At 44.6% G+C, this 21504-nt stretch overlaps 1 protein-coding gene across 1 annotated transcript in view; it reads right to left on the bottom strand.

Annotated features, from left to right (window-relative positions):
• The window catches only part of si:ch211-51h4.2 (uncharacterized), a 74924-nt gene that overhangs the window by 19361 nt on the left and 34059 nt on the right, over positions 1-21504 (bottom strand). The window contains exons 11-14 of the mRNA XM_056603268.1: positions 16920-17019; positions 14176-14234; positions 13561-13625; positions 3098-3250 (exon numbers count right to left, since the gene is read on the bottom strand). Of these exons, the coding sequence (XP_056459243.1) occupies positions 3098-3250; positions 13561-13625; positions 14176-14234; positions 16920-17019 (377 nt within the window). The remainder of the gene's footprint in view (positions 1-3097; positions 3251-13560; positions 13626-14175; positions 14235-16919; positions 17020-21504) is intronic.

Here is a 21504-nt window from a genome sequence, read left to right as displayed (position 1 = left end):
GTCTTTTGTGTCAAGTGATGATCAACTAACTATAGGCAGGCCAGACCACCGCAAACTGCCCCGAATCCCTGGATGGCCAACCCCCTGGGTCCAGGCTCTACAATGAACACTCTTCAATCCATTAGCTACTAAATAAATCAAACCCTGATATGCAAATACTCTGAAGCTGTCAAGGATATAGGAAAAAGAGACACGGAGGCTTCGCTCACAGCCCCGTTACATCATCAAGTTCGTGTTTGTCCCGCTCCTCTTTTTCCCATTCTCTCTTCGCACCAGAACAGGGGGGGATGGGGTAGAAGTACAGGGCGTCTTTTGAATATAAAGGCCAGGAGACGTGGGAATTAAGGCGGCCTCACGCACGTCAGAGGCCAATTGAGTAGCGGAGCCGGGGCGCGGACAGACCCCTTTGTTCCCCCTCCGGTTCCTGTTTATTCTGAAGGCTCGCTTTAATGTTTCACTAGGGGGCACTCTTGGACTTTGAGAAAAATCTAACAGTATCCCCCCCCCCCCCCCCCCCCCACCCCCAAACCCCACCGACACCACTGCCGCCTGGTGAGAAGCGTGGAGACAGAGGAGATAGGGAGTTGGCGTAGGAGGCTTACGCTGTCGCCCCGGCCGTGCGGAGAGAAACGACAAACCCTACTCTTTAATAAAAAAATAAAGAGGAGAGAGAGAGAGTGAGATACGAACAATGAGCACTGGCGGGTACAGGGGAGAAAAGAGCGAGACGGTGCGACTGAGAAAGAGCAGACGAAAAAAAAAAAAACCTGCAATAAAACATAGAAAAAAGAAAATTAGGCCAGGCATCAAAATGAGAAACGGTTTGTTCTGCAAATCAAAGGAATGAAGAGGGGGGGAGGGGGGATATATCACTAGCGAGGAGCAGGGCGGTTGGGGCAGTGTGTTCGCTGCGGTGAATTCTAAGGAGACCGTGGGCGCGATCCCGGGCTCCTCATCGTTTGGGGATGTGGTCGGGGTGGTGCTGATGAGAACGGGGGGTGCGGGGTGGGCTGCTTCTGCATTGTGCATGCTGGCATATGGACAGCTGATATATTATTCCCCCCCCCCCCCCACCCCACCCCTACCACCCCAGATAAAATAAAGCAAACCCATGTCATTTTGGTTGACATGAGTCTAAACTGGGGGCAGGGCATTGCTGTCGAGGAAAACCTTTCAGTTTCTGATGGTGAGTTGGACTCTCGGAATACAAATGGGAGGAACAGGGTGAATGGATGAATAAGTATCGTATCGTGGTCTGGTGCCACCCCGTTCATGTTCTTCTAAGGGGGTTACCCTAACCCATGAGCCTCATTTTCAATGGTCAAACTGAAGAATGGCAGAGAAGACAGAGTGTGACGGGTGCAGCCGTCTACCACACACACACACACACACACACACACACACACACACACACACACACACACACACACACACACACACACACACACACACACACACACACACACACACACACACACACACACACACACACACACACACACACAACTTACGCCTGTGGCCTTATGCCTTGAACAAACAGTGCTAAATTATTGATGCTAAAAACTGCAGGCATGCATATCACTATGCTCCTCTCTGTACACTTGTGCGCTTTGCCTGCACAGCTTGTAGATGCATCTGCATGCATGAGTGACTTTAATGCCAAAGGAGAATCCAGACTTATGGTGACTTGCTTAACATTTAGCTAAGAAAAACCTCAACTGCGGTTGCTATGCTCTCGCCAGCTTTGTGAGAAGAGCCACTCGGTCATACCAAGTGGTTTGAATTTCAAATAAGGCAGTCTAGGGAACCCCCTTTATCCCTATTATTCTATCTTCATGATTATAACCATCTTATAAAATACTATCTGTATCTATATATTAATGATTATATATATATATGTATATAAATATATCAGTGATATATATTAATGTTATACTGTGCATATATTTTTATATATATATAAACACAAACACATATTTTATGCATATATGTTTACATATATATATTTTTCAGGTATCTTCAATTTGTTTTACACTTATTTATAGTCCTTGCAAAAGCCATTGGTTTTGTAAAATGACTTAACCGCTAGTTAAGTGGGCATACATGTGGACATAGGCAGTACAAATAAGATACCAGAAAAGTGAAAATAAGCCGTAGCTGTAATTCTCAGATAAACTGTTGGATATGTATCTGTTGTAAACAAGAAAATCCTAAATATTTAGTAAAGTGTAGATGTCACTGGCAGAGTCGGGAAGGAAGGGAGGGGGGAGAGGGAGACAGAGAGAGAGAAAGAGCAGACACGAGAGACAGACAGAGAAGGAGAGAGATGAGGGAGAGAGAGAGAGAGGGAGAGAGAGAGAAGAGAAGGGAGGGAGAGAGAGAGAGAGACAGAGAAAAAGACAGAGTGTAGAGAGAGAGAGAGAGAGAGAGAGAGAGAGAGAGAGACAGAGAGAGGGAGAGAGAGAGACAGAGACAAAGACAGAGTGAAGAGAGAGAGAGAGAGAGAGAGAGAGAGAGAGAGAGAGAGAGAGAGAGAGAGGGAGAGAGAGAGAAGAGAAGAGGGGGGGAGAGAGAGAGTCAGAGACAAAGACAGAGTGAAGAGAGAGAGAGAGAGAGAGAGAGAGAGAGAGAGAGAGAGAGAGAGAGAGAGAGAGAGAGAGATGGACAGACAGACAGACAGACAGATAGACAGACAGACAGACAAAGAGAAAGAGAGCGAGAGATAGAGAGAGAGAGAGGAGACGGAGACATAGAGAGTGTGGCTGAAATGAAAAGGAGGTGGAGGAAACTCATTTAGTTTTCTGATAAGTTCAAACAGCAGACAAAGCAAGTAAAGCCCTAGGAGGACTACCAGTTTTTCTTCTTAGTTCTTACATCTTCCGTTCCCCTCTGTGTTTGTCCCTCTAGGGCTCCCCTACCAGATCCAAAAGAAACAACAACAACGAAAAACACACACTCACACACACACACACACACACTCACACACACACACACACACACACACACACACACACACACACACACACACACACACACACACACACACGCACAAACAAAGGCAAGCACAAAAAAGAGAGTCAAACCGATCTGAACTCACGCCTCGAGCGAAATGTAGGAATACTCCGGAGGTGGAGGTGAGAAGGGGGTGACGTTTCCGCCGCGGCTGGCGTTGGAGCGCTGTGCCGCACCGCCCGCCACTGAGCCCTGCGAGGAGGTGGTCTGGGGCACTATCTCCAGGATGGCCCAACACCTACGCCACAGAGAGATGGAGGAGAAAGCACATCCAACAAGATGTAGTCAGAAGAACACGGGCGAGAAAAATACTAAAATAATCTGCACTTTACTTTTTTTGCCAAAGTCCAAGGTACGCGGGCGCCCCGGAATGGGCCATGACCATGCCCGAGTGCTTTCTGTTTTTGTGCATTGAAAAACAAATGGAAGTGGGAACATAAAAACGAATGTTTTTACACCTCGGGTGAATGGAATTGAGAAAAAGTGTGCGTCGGGTCAAATGTCAACAGAAGCACACGCACAAACACACAGACAAACACACACACACACACACACACACACACACACACACACACACACACACACACACACACACACACACACACACACACACACACACACACACACACACACACAGCTCTTGAAGACCTGAATGTCTCTCCCTGTCCCAATACTGCAATAGCACTCAGTATTTTGTCCATTAGGGTGTGAGTCATTCTGCTGCTAGTGACTTTGTGCCTTCGTGTGGTTGTGAGTCAGGGTGAGTCAGTAGCCCCTTTCACACAGCCGGTTCAAGGTGAGAATGATTGCACTGTGATTCCGCCCTCGCATTATGTATAAAACCTAGCAACACAGAAAGGGGGCTCATTGTTGTGTGTGTCTAAAGAGTGGACAGTCTCAGGGGGTGCCCGGAGGTGTGACGCTTTGATGACGTGTCATGTGTGTGACCCACCATCGCTGAAGAATGAAAAGACTAGTCAGAGACCAGCGGGATTTGACTAAGAAGAACCAATCGTCCTGGTTTAAGGTCCGTGCACCTGTCTGCCCTGGACCGCTACCTGCTTCTAATCACTTTTTCCTCCAATATATTTCTGATCGCACAAAAATGTGGCGCGTGCAAATCCGGCATTGTAACAGCGGCTTTGCTGGCGTTTGGAGAGTCGTATTATTGTGCACGGCTAGAAAAAGCACCTCAACAAAACAGTTCATCCGCCGTTATTCTAACGTCCCCACCAAAAACGTACGCCACACAACCACACCATGCATGTATGGTGCTGGATCTCCCCTAGGCTACAGCAATATCGCGGGATCTCTGTATAGACGGGGGTAGTGAGCGAGAGCAGAGGGCTAGAAAAAGTGATAAAGTGTGTGCGTTTGTGAAGGGAGGTGTTGTGTTAGGGCTGTTATGGCTCCACGTCGAGGCAACGCATGGGGGTTTACAGACCCATTACGTCCTTGCGGACCTTCCTTGCGTCCCCCGCAAGGGCCTAGCGCGTGTCTCCCAAAAGTTCTAATCTTGCATCGAGGCGTCGCAGCGGCAAGGGCTGTGATTGGTCGGCTAACTAAAACCTGACCTAAACCCGACGCAGAACCAAAACGGGTTCACGGCTGCATGGTCATTGCGTTGCGTCAATGTGGAACCATTACTAAGCCTTAGGAGAGTTACTCATGACTCGGTGTGTGTGGACGGGGGCAGCACGGGTTCAAATGTGTGAAGCCGGTCGCCACACACACTCCAGGGGAGGCTGGTCCACAGAGCCAGAGGAGGTAGATCCCCCTCTGCTTTGAGGGGCAAGAGGGAGATCAAAACATAAAAAAAGTGACAGTGTTGAAAAAAGACATAACCAAATCTCTAGATCATTTATACTACCGTTTTTTGGTCTTCTTCGGAAGCAAACCATTATTGAAATTCAGATTAAAACGCGTAAACAGCCGTCTTGTGTGAAGTGGGGGCGTGGGGTCGAAGAGGACGGGCTCCTGCTGTCCTACTCAGGGCGGGTTCCCTCGTATAGATTGAATGCACTTCATTTTGCTTTCATGCTAATCTGTTATTGGCTGCTCCAAATGAGGACGTCCTCCCTGACCAATCAACAACCAGAATACAATATTGACATCGGCTTTGGACTGATCATTTCCAGATTACCTCTTCGATTCTCTACCGCTGTGTTGTGCGAACTGGCAGAAAGGCGATAGGTTGAATAACGCATACAGGATATAGTTTTCAAATTATAGTCTTGTTTTAACAAATGTTGGAATACACGAGACTTTCGTGTCCGAAGAGACAAAAACGCTTTGAAATGTTCACGTCAATTACCGTCTATTTTGCGGCGGCAGACTGGCTAGATGCTGGGAAAGCTTACAATGATTCACCTCAGACCACAAAGTGACACAGTGAATCATGTTCTGCCAACCACATTTCATTCTTTGCCGTACCCAACTAAATCCAGACTTAAAAAAGGGACTCCGCCGAGCTCCGTCTGTGATCTGCCTCACATCCTTCTGCTCACAACGCTCTGGGGCTACCAACTCTCCATGAACTCTGATTATCTCAGTTGAGCGCTGCAATACCCGGCCCTTCCACCCTCCACATCTGAGTCAGCCAAACCAGCAGGGCACTCTGGATAACTTTGGTGTACACATTTTGTCCTCAATTGAGTGCATCTCGTTCTAATACTATATGGCATCATTACTAAATGGCTTGATCATAGGCATGCTAATTTTAAATCAGCAAAGTAGTCTGCATTTGTCACTAGTGACGCAAAAAATGCAATTTTTCCAACACTCGACAGAGTCTTCACGAGTGTGAGTGAGGCCGTGTGTGTATAGCTATGTGTGTGTATGTCATCAAGAAGGCTATAAAGTTAGGAATCTCCAAACACAAATGGTGAATGGATTATTGTATCGTGGTCTGGTCCCACCGCGTTCATGTCCCTCATAAGGGGGCTTACCCTAACCCATGAGCCTCATTTTCAATGGTCAAAGTGAAGTGTCAGAGTGATACGGAGCACCCGTCTACCTCCATCTGAGAGGCTCACAGTCTTGTTGATCCAGCTTACACGTTGTGACATAGTGCACACACCTCAAAATAAGAAGACGCCTCCAGTCCTCCCCAATTGCTAAAGTTACCAGCCTCCATTGGCCCTCACAGAGCACACACACAGAGCATGAGGTCTGCTATAGAGGTGGTCTCATTATCAAAGGGACACACACACACACACACACACACACACACACACACACACACACACACACACACACACACACACACACACACACACACACACACACACACACACACACACACACACACAGGCAGTCTGATGATTTATTATAGCTACAGTTATTCCAACTAGCTGTAACTAGCAAGGATACAGTGCCATTGTTTGTGTGTGATTCGAGGCTTATGCTGATGAACATCACACACGCACGCACACATGCATGCACAGACGCATGCACACACACACCATCACTCCCACGTTGATCCCCCTGCTCACCGACAAATGTCAACCAAGTCATATATGTATAATTGATGATCATTTCTATATAATGCTAATTTATTATACATTGTATTGATAATACAATAAAATATATTGTAGATATAATTATATAAATTGCGTCATTGTAAAAACAACTTTGATTGTAGTTTTACAAGCCTCCATTTTATGGAGAGAATCATTGACTTATTTCATTTTATATCAAAGGTGTAAGAAGGAAATGTAACAAGCATAAAACATAAACATAAAGGAATCTAACAACATGGTAATCTCGTTTTGAGGAGTGAAAAACCAGTATTCCCACTTGAAACCCCAACTGATTAGAACAAGCAGATCGGGGCCTGCTTCAGAAGTACCGATGCGTCCTCCGGTGATTCATTAGTGAGATCTTTGTTGTGAGGGATGTTTATGTTTTTTTTCTCCCCGCTTACTTTATGCCACCTTTTCCCCCGCTCCTAAATTATTTCCACTGCAGGCAACTGAATTGGGACCTTTTATCGGCAGGCGTAAAAAGCCGAGACGGCTCGCGGCGACACGCGTGCCCTGATTAGCCTGAAATATGGCTGTTTTTGCCAGAGTAAGTATACCACCCGCTGATATATCAACAATCAACCAGCCGCGTGAGCTGTTCTTTACAATGTCGTACAACCATGAGTTGAATGCATGACGCACGTTTATGCCGCACATCATTCCTGAGTCATAAATAACAGCCCCCCGCACCCCCCAAAAAAAGGCCAACAAAATGAAAATGGGCACAGAAGCAACATCAGGATCGGGTCCAATCCAACACATTATTATGAAACCTCATCTCATCTCACAGCTGACTTGGAAGTTTCCCCCCGCAGCCATGAAGGCCCTGAAAGTCCTGGAAGGAACGATGAGGATCTAACAATTCAAATAGATTTATTTTATATTACAGGTGAAAAGGAGCATCCCGTCCCCGTCAATTTCCACTTTTTATTTATCTTCTATCACATTATAATAATAGAACTGTCACGCGTGCCAGTGCTCCGAGATGAAGAAAAATAAATTGCTTTTTTTATATTTTCAGGACAATAATTTCCAAGGTACAATCATGAATCAAGGACGCAGCATGGGGAATGAGGTGCACGATTCCCGACGGCAGAGGGAATAAGATACAAAGGCCTGAACCATTGTCCTACACAAAGGACAGCGTTAGAATATGGGCATTTATATCCAAACATGTGCAATTGGCACACACAATAATAGTCCTTCAACAGCATAGAACTTTAGTTTCTAGTTTGTGTATCGTCCACGCATTTCAAATAGATCTTCACCTCAAAAAACATCTTGCCTTCTGTACGGAGATGTATGTCTTCTGGCTCATGAGCGTGTGCGACAGCCAAAGACAATCCTATTCTTCATTAATTGATCTTCCTCTATACATCACACTCTGACTAAATCTCGTATAATAAGCATACTGTACATGGCAAATACAGATACTTCTGAGAAACAGTAATTGTTGCCTTTAACATTGTATTACAAAGATAATAGTATGCTGTACGTCCTGGCACTTAATGTCTGTACTTATTGTGTGTTGTACGTCCTGGCACTTAAAAATAGCACTTAGCATTGTGCTGTAGCGTCTTATTTTGTCTATCTTTTTTGTATACGGGTAATGGGTTAACTAATTGTAAGTGCTTGCCACTTGTTTCTATGAATCTCATTACGGTGACGACAGCGATATATTGTTTCTCTTTCTTCTGACAAATGTACTCTGACAATTGAATGTCGCTTTGGATAAAATATTCTGCTAATGCCCTAAAATTCATAAAATGTACATGTTCATATCACACAACACTTGACGCAGAACCCGTTTTGGTTCTGCGTCGGGTATGATATTATATTGTATGATAAATAAACCACTAGTCAGTGACTAAGCACTGTTCAGTGTGCATTAAGCAGGGGATCCAAACCTTTGGGGCCGATATTCATATGGGGTAGCGGGAGGTTACTTACTACTTCACTGGAATCTGCCTGATATTACAGGCAGATGCTGATTGGGTTAAACCAAGGGAAGCAGATGCACCAAAAAAAACACAAAATGTACAAAAAGTGTGGTCAACAAACTTTGGAACCACGAGTATAAAGACAAATGTATGCTCAAAGTCATGCTTCCAGGAGTGGTAAACACGTTTGTGAGTTTAGAGAAGCTGCAACAAAAGCAGGTAAAAAAAACTCATGAGAACTAATGAATAGTGAGTCATTGTTGCTAGGAACCCGAGGTCTCTGAAGTACGGCTGCAAGGGGTGAGAAAACAAGAAGAATGTGAGCGGGTCTCCCCTACCCACTGGCTTCGGCTTTGCTCTATGGCCTGTCGGAGGGGCTATGCTGGGTCCAGAATGCAGCTCTGGAGGAGATTTATCCATTCATTTGTTGTGGCTCTGCTTCAGTGCACCCCACAACACGCCATTTCTATTTTATTCTCACTAGTCTCTCACTCTCCGCTGGATGGGCCGGGCAGAATTATGTCCCCTGCGATAATTATCCATCAAAATTATTGTCTGAAAAATGGGGTCGAGGGGAAATTGCTTACGAGGATGTCAAGTTGGGCCGCGGGGGTGGAAGTAGGAAGTGGGAATGAACTGAGATAAATAGAAAACGAGTGCTCGGGAATAGAAAATAGTGTTTGAACGGTAGGTCCTGCGACGTGACTGTATCCTGCGTTCGCTCAGATTATTAAAAGTGAATTCCTAATGAGCGATGTCAGTCGGAATCAATGTTTCTGATTGGCTATCGTTTGTCATGTTCTGCAGTTGATTAGCATCAGTGTCACATCAATCAGTGGATGCATGCATCAGCAGGCTGGTTTCAAGGCCTCAACATCCAATTATATTCTATCAAGACGTTAGAGTGGTCCAGAGATTACGTGTTGGTCTCTACACCCACTCACCGCTATGGCTTGCTGTCGTTAACCCCTGCTCATCTCCTTCATTCCACATCATCATCCGCATACTGTTGATGTGTTTAGAGCACCTGCATTATGTTTGATGGATGTGATGATCTCATGTATGCTTAATGTTTACCATGCCCCCTATTAGGTAGATAGTATCTCTGAACCATGTACGTGATTTGGTTAGAGGTCTACTGGACATTGTTTGCTGGTAGATAGTGGATGGTTCTTCCCTAATGGAGCAGCTGCAATGCTTACATCTTAACTGAATAAATAGACCTGGATCTATTCTTTCCGAGCTGAACATTTGAAACAAAACAATCCAACGGAAATGCTACTTTTAAAACACAATCACACAAGCTCTTTCACACAGTAAGGCGGGAACAGGTAACACGTGTTTAACAAATAACTATAATATCTTCATCCTGGCAACAAGACCTTAGTACGCCAAAAATAAAAATACATCATTGTGCGGAGGTGGTATGACGAGTGTGGGTGCATGCGTTGATATGTGTTTGGTTATTCAGTACAAGGTTGTGTACAAGCACTTTCCTCCACTGCTACATTGTCCAAGGACACTTAGGTTTGTGGGTGGGTGTTTATGAGCTAGCTCGCATGGGCCCATGGTCACGTGCACCTGGATGAAAACTGAGTTTACAACTGCTTTGTTAAAAGGCAATCAAATACAAACATTTTGAGGAATTTCTGTTCATGCAGGGTCATCATGGTCATTCTGTTCATCATGCTACCAGAATATGTCAAATTGCCTGTACAAGCTATGGCAAGTATTCAGCAATCAGAAAAATTGCATAATCTAACTGGGATGTTTGGTGTTTTCACTGTTTTGTTCAGTTTGTTTGTAAGTTTACATCGTGTTTAGAGATGGATCACAAAGAACCGCTGCTTTTAAAGTCCAACTCGGAATACAACATAAAATACAACAGAACTACATGGGAAAAATGCACCCAGTGCCGGCGTAGGCACAGTTCTAATGTGTTACGGATTGTTTGTGTCGGATGGAAAACGCTTAGTGTCAAACACAGCAAAGTGGTTGGTATTGAGCAGCGGAATGATGTTACCTGAAAGCCTAGAAAAACATTATTTATAACATAAAATGACAGCCGCAACTGCATCCCCTGCCGTGTTCCTACAGAAAGACATAACAGGGTGAACGATATCATACTGTCCTAGTGTGAAACGTTCCTGATGGATGTACTGCGACTGCCAACTCATTCCGAGTGTCAATAGGCAGCTTTCCTTGCATTAAGGTCATCACTGAGCTGCTTTTGCCCCTGTCTCGAAGAGTAAAAGTTACATGACAGTCCGAGTGAAGGAGCACATTGTTAAAGGTGGTGCTGGAAAAAGCTGTCTGCAGGTAGTAAACTGTGATAAACGCCATCTTGCAGGGTTTAATTTCTTAAAGCTGCAGCGGGGGAGACAACACGCTCTTCCCCGACTTACGTAGACGGTGGGGTGATAGATCCATGCCCCGTCAAGCACTGAACCTCTTCCTGTTTGTTGTTGCCGATGCTAGGTAGGAAAGTTTCCATCTATTGGTATTTTCTAGTGACCACTTTAGTGCCCATCTTAGCGTGTTTCTTTGAAAATGTAGGCTGAAATAGAATTAAACAGTACCTACACCCACCTAAAGTGTGCACGATCAAATAACACATTATTCCTAGGTTAGGAACAGATCCCTCAGACTATGTGGACATTTTGTACATGATGTATGGAGTCTGCAATGTACGTTCAGGAAGAATTGTAAGACATGTTTAAATGTAGGGAAGGATATGGGTGTGGCATGCAACCTGAGCACGCATTGATTAGAACGATTGTCGCTGATCCATTAGTGTGGATTGGCTCGCCTAAAGCAGGCCGTACGTGACTCCCCCTGTGTCTGCTGTTCATCCATACAGAATCCCATCCTGGGCCCACAAAGTGCACCCCAGATGCTCTGGGACCTTCTCACTACCAGGGGCCAATTGGGGAACCCACAAGCTAGTAGTGATGTCTCAGCGTCGACCCTGTGTTCTTTAAAATAAATATAACGATTTTTTTATGATCGAGTGAGTTTGACAGGAAGGTATGGGAGAGAGGGGAAGACATGCAGCAAAGGAAAAAGGGCAGGAATTGAACCCGGGTTGCTGCGGTAAGGACTGAGCCTCAATGGTATGCTCTCTAACCCACTGACCCCCTGTTTTAGCGGTGGGGTAAATGAGCTGTGTTTTTTTTTTTTGTGGTGACTTTAATGCAGTTACGTTATGACGCTCGGATCGTATTCCCGCCGTGCTCGCCCTAATGGGAAAGAGGAAGCAACAGATCCTTGTCAGTTGTGATGAGTGTTGCTGATCTTGTTTGTAGCACTATCCAACCAATCAGACGTGGGAGATGGCTATCTGTAACAATATATTATCCGTACGACGACCGCTCTCTCTCTCTCTCTCTTTCTTTGACCTTCTGTCACTCAATACTTCTCCGCTGATTACATAGGAGGATTTCATTATGTGTGTGTTTGTTTGCGTGTACAGAACAAGTATAATGTATTGTTTGTTTGATGCTGTTTGCAGACACGCAGGCACTTTATGCTAATCTCACAGTACTTTATTTTAAGTGGAGATACCAGAGACTCGGCTACTGAAATCTAACAGAAGACAAAACATGGACAATTACTACTATGCACGCTCGCACACACACACACACACACATGTGAGGAAATGGGTACAAAATGGCTAACTCACCACTAATACCAATGCTTGCACTGGATTAAATATTATGGTTGAGGTCAGATATTCGTTAGATGTGGGGAGAATTTTAATTCAAGCAACATTTTCCCTCTTTCGCTTTTATTTCATGATATATAACCTATAGAGGGCTGGCTGTTGTGGATGGTTTGGGTTCAAATTATGCATGTACCACTTTTTAAGCAATATCTCTTGATACTGGTGCTCCAGTATACCTCAATTAAATCAATATCCTGGGCTACACCCCCAAAAAAGGTACAGAATTGTTACAGGGTCATAGTAGCTTTATGCTTGTACATACAAACACATTCATCACTCCAGGGTAGAGCCCTTTGACTTTTTTTGCAAAGTTCCACAAGATTCAGGCGTCCGACTTTCCAATACCGTGAATCTGGGCTCTCTTCCACCACCATTTGTTTCTTCAGATCCTATGAGACCCCATCTTCATCACGCACTGAGCTCTCCACCCCACCGCAATAAATGACTGACATGCACAAAATGCCTGCTACATTACAGCCAAGTCAGAGTGCTCGTGGAGAATGGGAGCCGCCTTCATGATCGATCACGCTGGGAGGATTTCAAGTTAAGGTGAAGAAAACATCCCAGCAGTCTCATCACAACAAGACATTAGGGCAGCGTTATACCCTGACTGAACACACTGGCACTTGGCTACCCTTTCATTCTCCTCCTCCAACCACTCCATTTGTTCAGGTCCAAAGTGGACTGTAGGTCTAGTTTGTCCTCTGCTGTTGTCTGTTCACAGCGTCTGAGCACACACTACGGCAGCAGTCCTACCAAACTGCTGTGCTTCGACGGCAAGACACTCTCTAAAATCACATGCGTGTGAAGCTGAGTGGTAGTTTGAGGTCGAACTCTGCTATGAATTTTGATTTAACCCTGGCAAGGAGAAAATACTCCTTATTTTAAACTCCTTTAAAATACTCACTTAATACTCATTAAGTGGATGATCTGTGTTTTTATATTGGCGTAAAATTAGAGAGTCGTTTTTTTTTTAAACAAAAGGATTCTGTTTTTTTTGAGTTTCAGGCTGGACTTTTCTCAAGAGTGTACCCTGAGATCAGGACAGGAACAAAATCCATCAAAAGATTGTCAGTAAAAATAACTTACCAGCCGACTTTCCCAATATAAACCGAATGGGTTGTTCAACCACTCTCCTCCAGTACGTGGTCGGCCAAATCTACATGAACCTCTGCTTCATGCAACTGTAAAATATGTCCTAAGGACAGTGGTGCTTGCATTCATCCTTCTTAGCCCTTCAAATACAATACAGCCAATGACTGTTCAAAGCCGTATTCAAATTAATGTCATAATGGCTCATTTTGAAACACAAAGTGAAACACAAAACATTCTACTACTTCTCCGATTACATTTTGCTTACCAGAGAATGTTGAGCACAGTGCATGTGGTGAGTCCCGCTAATACAGCTCTCCTGAACCACAGGATCTGGGGGGGGAGAGAGAGAGAGAGAGAGAGAGAGAGAGAGAGAGAGCGAGAGAGAGCGAGAGAGAGCGAGAGAGAGAGAGAGAGAGAGAGAGAGAGAGAGAGAGAGAGAGAGAGAGAGCGAGAGAGAGAGAGCGAGAGAGAGAGAGAGCGAGAGAGAGAGCGAGAGAGAGAGAGAGAGAGAGAGCGAGAGAGAGAGAGAGCGAGAGAGAGAGAGAGAGAGAGAGAGAGATAGAGAGAGAGAGAGAGAGAGAGAGAGAGAGAGAGCGATAATAGGGGGGATTTTATAATCTATTAACAATAACCAAAAAAGAATGTCCATTAACCATGATCTCCAATTTTGCCCGTCGGAAGAACATTCGTTATTTGGATACAATAAATGCCAAACGGTTAGTTTACATACTGTAATCGGGCTGTGTGCTAAAGCTAGTGTACTAGTGTTTGAACTCCTTCTGCTTGGGGGGGATTCTTCAGAGCCCCTACAAAGTCACGAAGCTGATGTAAAATGTGACACAATGTTATGCAATTGGGAGCCTGGATACGTTGGCCGTACCTGGTTCTTGTTGTGGGAGATCTGTGAGAAGAGCATAGGCATCACGTTCACTATCCCTCCTGCGGAGACAGCAACAGAGCAGCAGGTGAGCTGCCATGTTTTATCATGGCTTCCTTAATTATAATAGTTTTTTTCTTTGGTTATCCCCTCAGCTATGAATATAATATATAGATTTGCATTTGCTTTCTTTAAATGTATATAGATATAAAAACACTCAATATTTTTGTTTCAAAAGCAATGATATCTATAAAAGTAATCATAACGTAATCATCAGGTTTCTTCAGTGTAAATGCACCGGCGACACATACGCACACAAACACAAACAGCCACACGCACACAAACCGAGCCACACAAACACAAACAGAGCCCTTACACTGCAGAAGTTTGTGTGTGTGCTAAGGGTCCCTCAGAGGACCTGAGGGGAGGTTTAGTGCACGGCAGACAGTGCACGGCAAACCGCATCGGCCCCGGGGCCTGACCACACTCCCTTAGCTCCGAACTCAGAGGTTACATATACTGGTTCTGTGATTCTTATACAGTATGTAACAATATAATACATTGCATTATATATCAGTATCAAGCACTTTTCGTCGCATCTCTTCTTAGTAAAAGACACAGACGGTCGTGATTGAAGACGCAGTGTGTTTCTCCATAGTAAGACGTGGGTTGTGATCCAAGCTTGTGTTCAGCACTAGCACAAGACAAAACATGTCAGAGAGGAGACAGGAGGCAAAGGGGACAAGCAGAAGTAATAAGTGAACACTGTTTTCTACCACTGTATTTTTCTCTCTGCTATATTGTTAACTCTCAAGGTGTTTCATCCAATGTCTCTCTCACAAACACAACTACACACACTTGATAGCAGACTCAATTAGTACCTTGTGTGGAGGTGGTAAACCTCAGCTCTGGCAAACGCACGCACGCACGCACGCACGGACGCACGCACGCACGCACGCACACACACACACGCATCAGTGCACACACACACACACACACACACACACACACACACACACACACACACACACACACACACACACACACACACACACACACACACACACACACACACACACACACACACACACACACCACACACACACACACACACACACACGCGTACACACAGAAAGAAAATAATGAGTGGAGGTCCGCACAGGAGACTGCGGCACCCCGCATGTGTTTTATCTCCTGTCTCGGCCATTTGTTGATATGTCCATTGGAGCCGCAACGTGACATTTCCTTGCTTCCCATTTCATCTTCCCCGGGGAGGAGGACGAGTGTGGGGAAGGAAGGTTGTTAAAAAAAGGCCAGAGTTTACTGGATAAACTAGATTTCAGGCTACACTTGACAATATGGGTAAGAATTTTTTCGGCAGGTCTTTGGCTAGATGTTGATAAAAAAATAAAAGGGTTGACGGATGGTGATATTCTTTAAAAGATAACTCACTTTACCGGTTAAATAATCGAAGCACGTTGTTTTATATTTGGGGTCTTCAATAATAATGTATTCTTCTTTAGACCTACAGCCTAATTAATATGATACTATACTATCTAGAGCCAATACAGCAGATTTTACTATATATATATATTCTACTATATATACTATATACTATAATGTATTATAGCTGTGTCTTCACTTAAATATCTGGGCACAAAGGGAAATTTGAAAGCATGGGTTGTAAATGGCATGACCTACCCAATAATTTGCAGTGTGGAAACCCTCTCACACAATACAAATCCAGGGATCATTACAATCATTTGCACATAATTATTCAAATCTACATTTGGACTGTATACATTGCCTTGGTTCTGATAATCATCAAGTCGTATACCAGTGTTTCCCCTAGAATTGTTTTTAGGCCCGGTGGTAAGAGCTGATAGTGTGATTTGTTATAAATTTTTCACGGGATGCTAGAGTATTTGTTGGTATTTGTTGGACGGGGGGGGGGGGGGGGGGGGGGAGAGGTATGGAGCGATTGTTGACCCGGGGGGGGGGGGGGGGGGGGGGGGGGGGGGGGGGGGGGGTGTGGAGCAATTGTTGACCGGGGGGGGGGTTGTGTGGAGCAATTGTTGACCGGGGGGGGGGGGGAGAGATTGTTGACGGGGGGGGGGGGCGATAAGGAAAAAATCAATGATAAATTTTTTTTTTTATCATGGCCATAGTCTCGTCAATGTGTGGGAAACACTGAACAGTGTTTTTCTAAAAACAAAGTTGATTTAATGTAAACTAATTTCATGTACAGGAGCATAAAGCACCAATACATATTGAGATAGCTGGTGGTGAGCTTGGATGGTTATGATATTATGGCTAATAATAATAATAAAAAAAAAATAATAAAAAAATATATATATATATATATTTTTTTTTTCTCTTTTTCATTTTTTTGGCCGGTTGTTGGCCTGGTGGGGGCGCTCGTTGGCCTGGCGGGCCGCCAGGCCTGAACAATGGTAGGGGAAACACTGCCGTATACCTTTGTGTAAACATGGATCCCATTTTGCTTAATATCTTCATATCCGGCAGCACATTCAGTGTCAAAATCGACTCATACCCGTGGACACGCACAACAGCTTGTCTACTCAATACGAATGAACTGAAGAATCAAACAAAACACCTGAGATTACCGGCAGACGACTAAGAAGGGGAAGGGAAAGAGATAGCGCATGCTGCGAACAAACAGAGGCACGGTGAGAGAGGTGAAAAGGGAAGGGGAGCGGGAACACGGAGGGGCGACGGCCGCTCACCCAGAGCCACGGTGCCCATCAGGAAAGGCTTCCCCATCTGGCTGAAGTCAGCGCTGCTCTGCAGGCCCACCTCTGACCCCACCACAAATGTCACGGCAACCTGAAACAAGGAAACAAACACACACACACAGACACACAGTACACACACATACGCATGCAAGCAAACGCACACGCACGCACAAACACACATAGAATAAGTTCACCTCTTCTATGCAATGCCACAGACAATCTTATTTTACTTATTTTAATTTTTATAACCCGTAGAAATACAGTATTTGAGTGTTGCATTTGATTCGATCCGATAACTTGGTACAGTCATTGTGCATGTGTGGACTACAGGAAGTGTTATATAAAAAATACCCAGGTCTCTATTACAGTAAAGACCTGAGGAGCTCAAGGTCTTGAAAGGGACCCAGCGTTGAATGTCAGAACCGACAAATTAATAATAACATGCTGCACAATTGTGATGTAGTATAGGTTTGCCATAGTCAAGCTACGCCGTGAGAAGAGATTTTATTTATGTCGCACAGGATGTTCTCAACCTCTCCTAATAAGACACGGAACGAGGAGGGAGCAAGCCTGGAGAACACGTGTGTGTGTGTGTGTGTGTGTGTGTGTGTGTGTGTGTGTGTGTGTGTGTGTGTGTGTGTGTGTGTGTGTGTGTGTGTGTGTGTGTGTGTGTGTGTGTGTGTGTGTGTGTGTGTGTGGGCGCATGTGTGTATGAAACCTTTCTGTTGCAAAAAGACAAGCACACATAAAGAGCACCCTTCATGAAAACATAAACTCATAAACTCAGTGCACCTTACTATCTACTACACACTACCCCCCCCCCCCCCCCCCCACAACACACACACACACATACAGAAGCACAAATACACACACAAGAAGCACAAATACACACACAAGCACACACACATAGCCTTAGCGGGTGAATATCAACAAGACCCAATCCTGTCAGCAACAGAGACACAAAGAGAAAATCCCAGTGAAAGAAAACAAGCTAGAGAAAAAAATAAAAAAAACACAAACAAACAGCAAAACACGGGATGGGCACTGTCAGCTCCATGAGAGACTTAAGGCAGATAATTGACTCACACTCCTTCTGGACAAGCAGGGGTTGTATTGGACGTCAGACAAGGAATGCCTCTTTAGAGAGCTTAATGTCAGCCTTGTTTTCAGCAACGAATGGCAGGGTGGCGGCTATGTACCAAGGGCAAAATATAAATGGCATACTTTCCTAGCAGGGAGAAAATACACACACACAAACACACAAACACATGCACGCATACACACACACACTCTCTCACACACACACACACACACACACACACACACACACACACACACACACACACACACACACACACACACACACACACACACACACACACACACACACACACACACACACACACACACACACACACACACACGAGGGGGGAAGAAAGAAGTAGCCGTAATGAGAGTACTGAGCGATGCTATGACCTGGCTAATAGTGTGTGCTACAAAAAACATTTGGTGAGGAAAGGCAGGCAGCCACCGCTTTCAAATATAGCCTGACACAAATATGAGGTCCTATTTCTCGTCAAGTAATCCCAGCAAAATGTACACGGAAGAACAATTACAATGGAGCTGCGACGCAAGCAGTGTTAAACCACACAGTGTGCATTTTTTTCTAATTTTCCGACAAGCTAATTAACTAAACAAGCAAAGCAGCAGACCAAGAACCAAACAATATGCAGCGTATAATGGGGGCCACCGATTTGGGTTTTTCCTCGTTGTGCCGACGACAATTGAATTCACACAATCCACAGGGGGGCATCCCTTAAATGCCACTCAAATGCATATAGCAGTCGCTATGTTCGCATACGGAATGTACTGGAGATACCTAGAGGGACTTGAGTGAGAGACTGCATCAAACACTCAAATGGATTCTTTCGGCTCAATGTTTGCTTTTGTTTAGTCTGTCCCGTGTACCATTTTCCTGTGAACTGCAACTGATGCATTTCTGTTATCCGTGAGATATTCTTTAAAGCAAAGTGACCTCAGCGGCTTCTAAAGTAGAAACGGAGCAAGCACATGAACATGGTGGACACATGTTAACACTGAGAAGAGCGTTCTCATCGTATCGCCCCATGTATGAGTGGGGGTGGGAAAATAGTTAGCCGGGGCTCAATATAGTTCTCTGAACTGGAGCACAGCCTCGCTCCCTCCTCCCTGTCACCGAGACGACCTTCCTCTTAAAGGGCGAGCTTTAGGAGTTAGGGAAGCTTATGAGATTTGGCTGTAAATTGGTGGCAGTTGAGTGGATCCCGTATTGTGGATTTGCGCCAATGCAGTGAGTTCATGAGGCAAACCCGAGACTGGACCTTCGACGATTCCAGTGTGACTCTACTGAAACCTCAGATGTGAAACTTCTTATAACTATGGTTGTTTACTCCTGTGAGTACTCTCAGAGATGGTTTAGGGTGTCAGACCGATTGGGGCTTCACGGAAGAGCTCGAAGAAAGACAATGATCTGTCAGTCCCTGTGAAGGGTGTTTTATACCTACCTCGACGGACTCAAACAACCTTATTATTAATGCAATATGCCACGTTTCCAAGTGAAACACGATAAAAGGGCTTGATTAAGTGGAGCCGGGATCAGGGATGCTTGTGTGTATTGATTCCTCACGATTTGATTTGCAATCGGAGGAGTAATTGGAGGACGCCCCGACAGTGCTATAAATATTATAAATAGGGCCTTTCAGTTTCAACCCTCAGCTTCCACTTCTACCTTTCTCAAATCAAATTTAAATCTGTATGTTCATTGGGTGGGTGTGTGTGTGTGTGTGTGTGTGTGTGTTTTATGAGCATGGAGTGATACCTTTTCAATAATAATTTAAATAATAAAAAATAAAAAAACAGACAACATAGACTAGACAACAATCAACTCACACAGCACTTACATATAAGCATGGCCCTATTGTAAAGAACTAAGCACAGAGACACACACGCACCCTTCCCCCCCGGATGGCTACAATATTCCCCAGCTGTCATGGGAGCCAGCTGCATTAAAGGTTCAATGACGGCTTTATTAAAGGTGAGGGTCTGGAGTCTTAACCAATTATAAGCTTGAATAAATGTCACGCTAATTATTTCCAGAAAGCCGTGAAATTGTAGTCGATTCCGCGTGAATAATCTACCTTATAACACAGCTGTGAGCTCAGCGTGTGAGATTCATTTGGAATTATGTGTTGTGTGTCCGTGTGTATGTGTGTGTGTGTGTATGTGTGTGTGTGTGTGTGGATGTGAGAGAGAGAGAGAGGGAGAGGGGTGCATGTGCGTGTAATCGTGTTCATCTGCATCTATGTGTGAGGGCGATACAATGATCCAAGTCAATTCGGGCCCCATTTCAAAATGGCTTAATAGAGTTTTTATCAAAGTGTTACAATTTCATTTAAGCTCTCACCACCGTGGCTTCATTTAATCAGCGCAACGCTGCCTTCTGCCCGACGAAGGAGGCAACACATCGCTCTCGGTGGTTAAGCTGTCGACCAAAGGCCAAGTCTTCGATAAGAATGGGGGGAGGCTCTTCCCTGCCTCCTCTAACCTCAACCCCACCTCTATGCTAATCCTTCCCCTCCACTCCGTTCTGAGCTAATTCTATTTGGCTATAGCTATCGCTTGCTTGAAGAAGGGAATCAAGAATCTCACAACAATGAACGGTGAGAAGCAATCAGACGAGGTGCACTGCACACAAAGGAAATATGAAAGGGGCCGGAGCTAAAAATACCGGACCCGGTAGCTACCGTTTTTTTTTTTTTTTATTGTCATTCTTGAGGAATAACCCTTTATTGTAAGTCTTCTACTGCTTCGCAGTAAAATAACTGCGTAGCAGCCGGTCAGTAAATCCGTCAATCAGTCCGACAGACAGCGACGGAAAGCAAAATGCGCGGTAAAGCAGTATTAAACAAGAGGCAGGATCGATAGCGGTGATCCAACTGAACATCTTCTGACTCATTTATGAGGCAAGCCGGACCGCCAGCCAGTGATCAATAGATAATGAGGGGTGAAGCATGGAGTGTGTGTGTATATGAATGCGTGTGTCTGGAATGAGAGGCCAATCATTGATCTGTTTGGGCTTGGCTACTCATGGCACTGTCAGGAATAGGATTCCAAGGAAACAACCAATTCAGATGGACAGATCCACAGATATGAGCAGAAACTAACAGGCAGGGATGAAGAGGCAAGCCGAAAAAAACTGTATTTGTTTTTGTTTCTGTTCCAAATAAAGAAGAAATAGGCATTGAAGGCATTTATTAATGCCACTAGTGGTGTCCCAGGTATCATTATACATTAAACATCTGCCAAGAGAATGCAATGCGCTCACCAGGTACAGAAATAACAGAAAATGAACTAAACTAAACTGTATAACATGTGGTTGTGAATATCGGTCAAGGAAATTAGCTAAACACCTTTTCATCCATACATTTAGATGAAAATGACAGGACAGAGGAAGATATAATATATATTACATGAGTACCAAGGCTAATTTACATTTAAAAAACGTAATTAGCACAAAACAAAGTCTGATTGGATTTGA

The sequence above is a fragment of the Gadus chalcogrammus genome, chromosome 12 (assembly GCF_026213295.1).
Source record: "Gadus chalcogrammus isolate NIFS_2021 chromosome 12, NIFS_Gcha_1.0, whole genome shotgun sequence".
Taxonomy (NCBI): Eukaryota; Metazoa; Chordata; class Actinopteri; order Gadiformes; family Gadidae; genus Gadus; species Gadus chalcogrammus.
The sequence above is the reverse complement of the archived record's forward strand: the minus strand, read 5'-3'. Positions and strand labels throughout refer to the sequence as shown.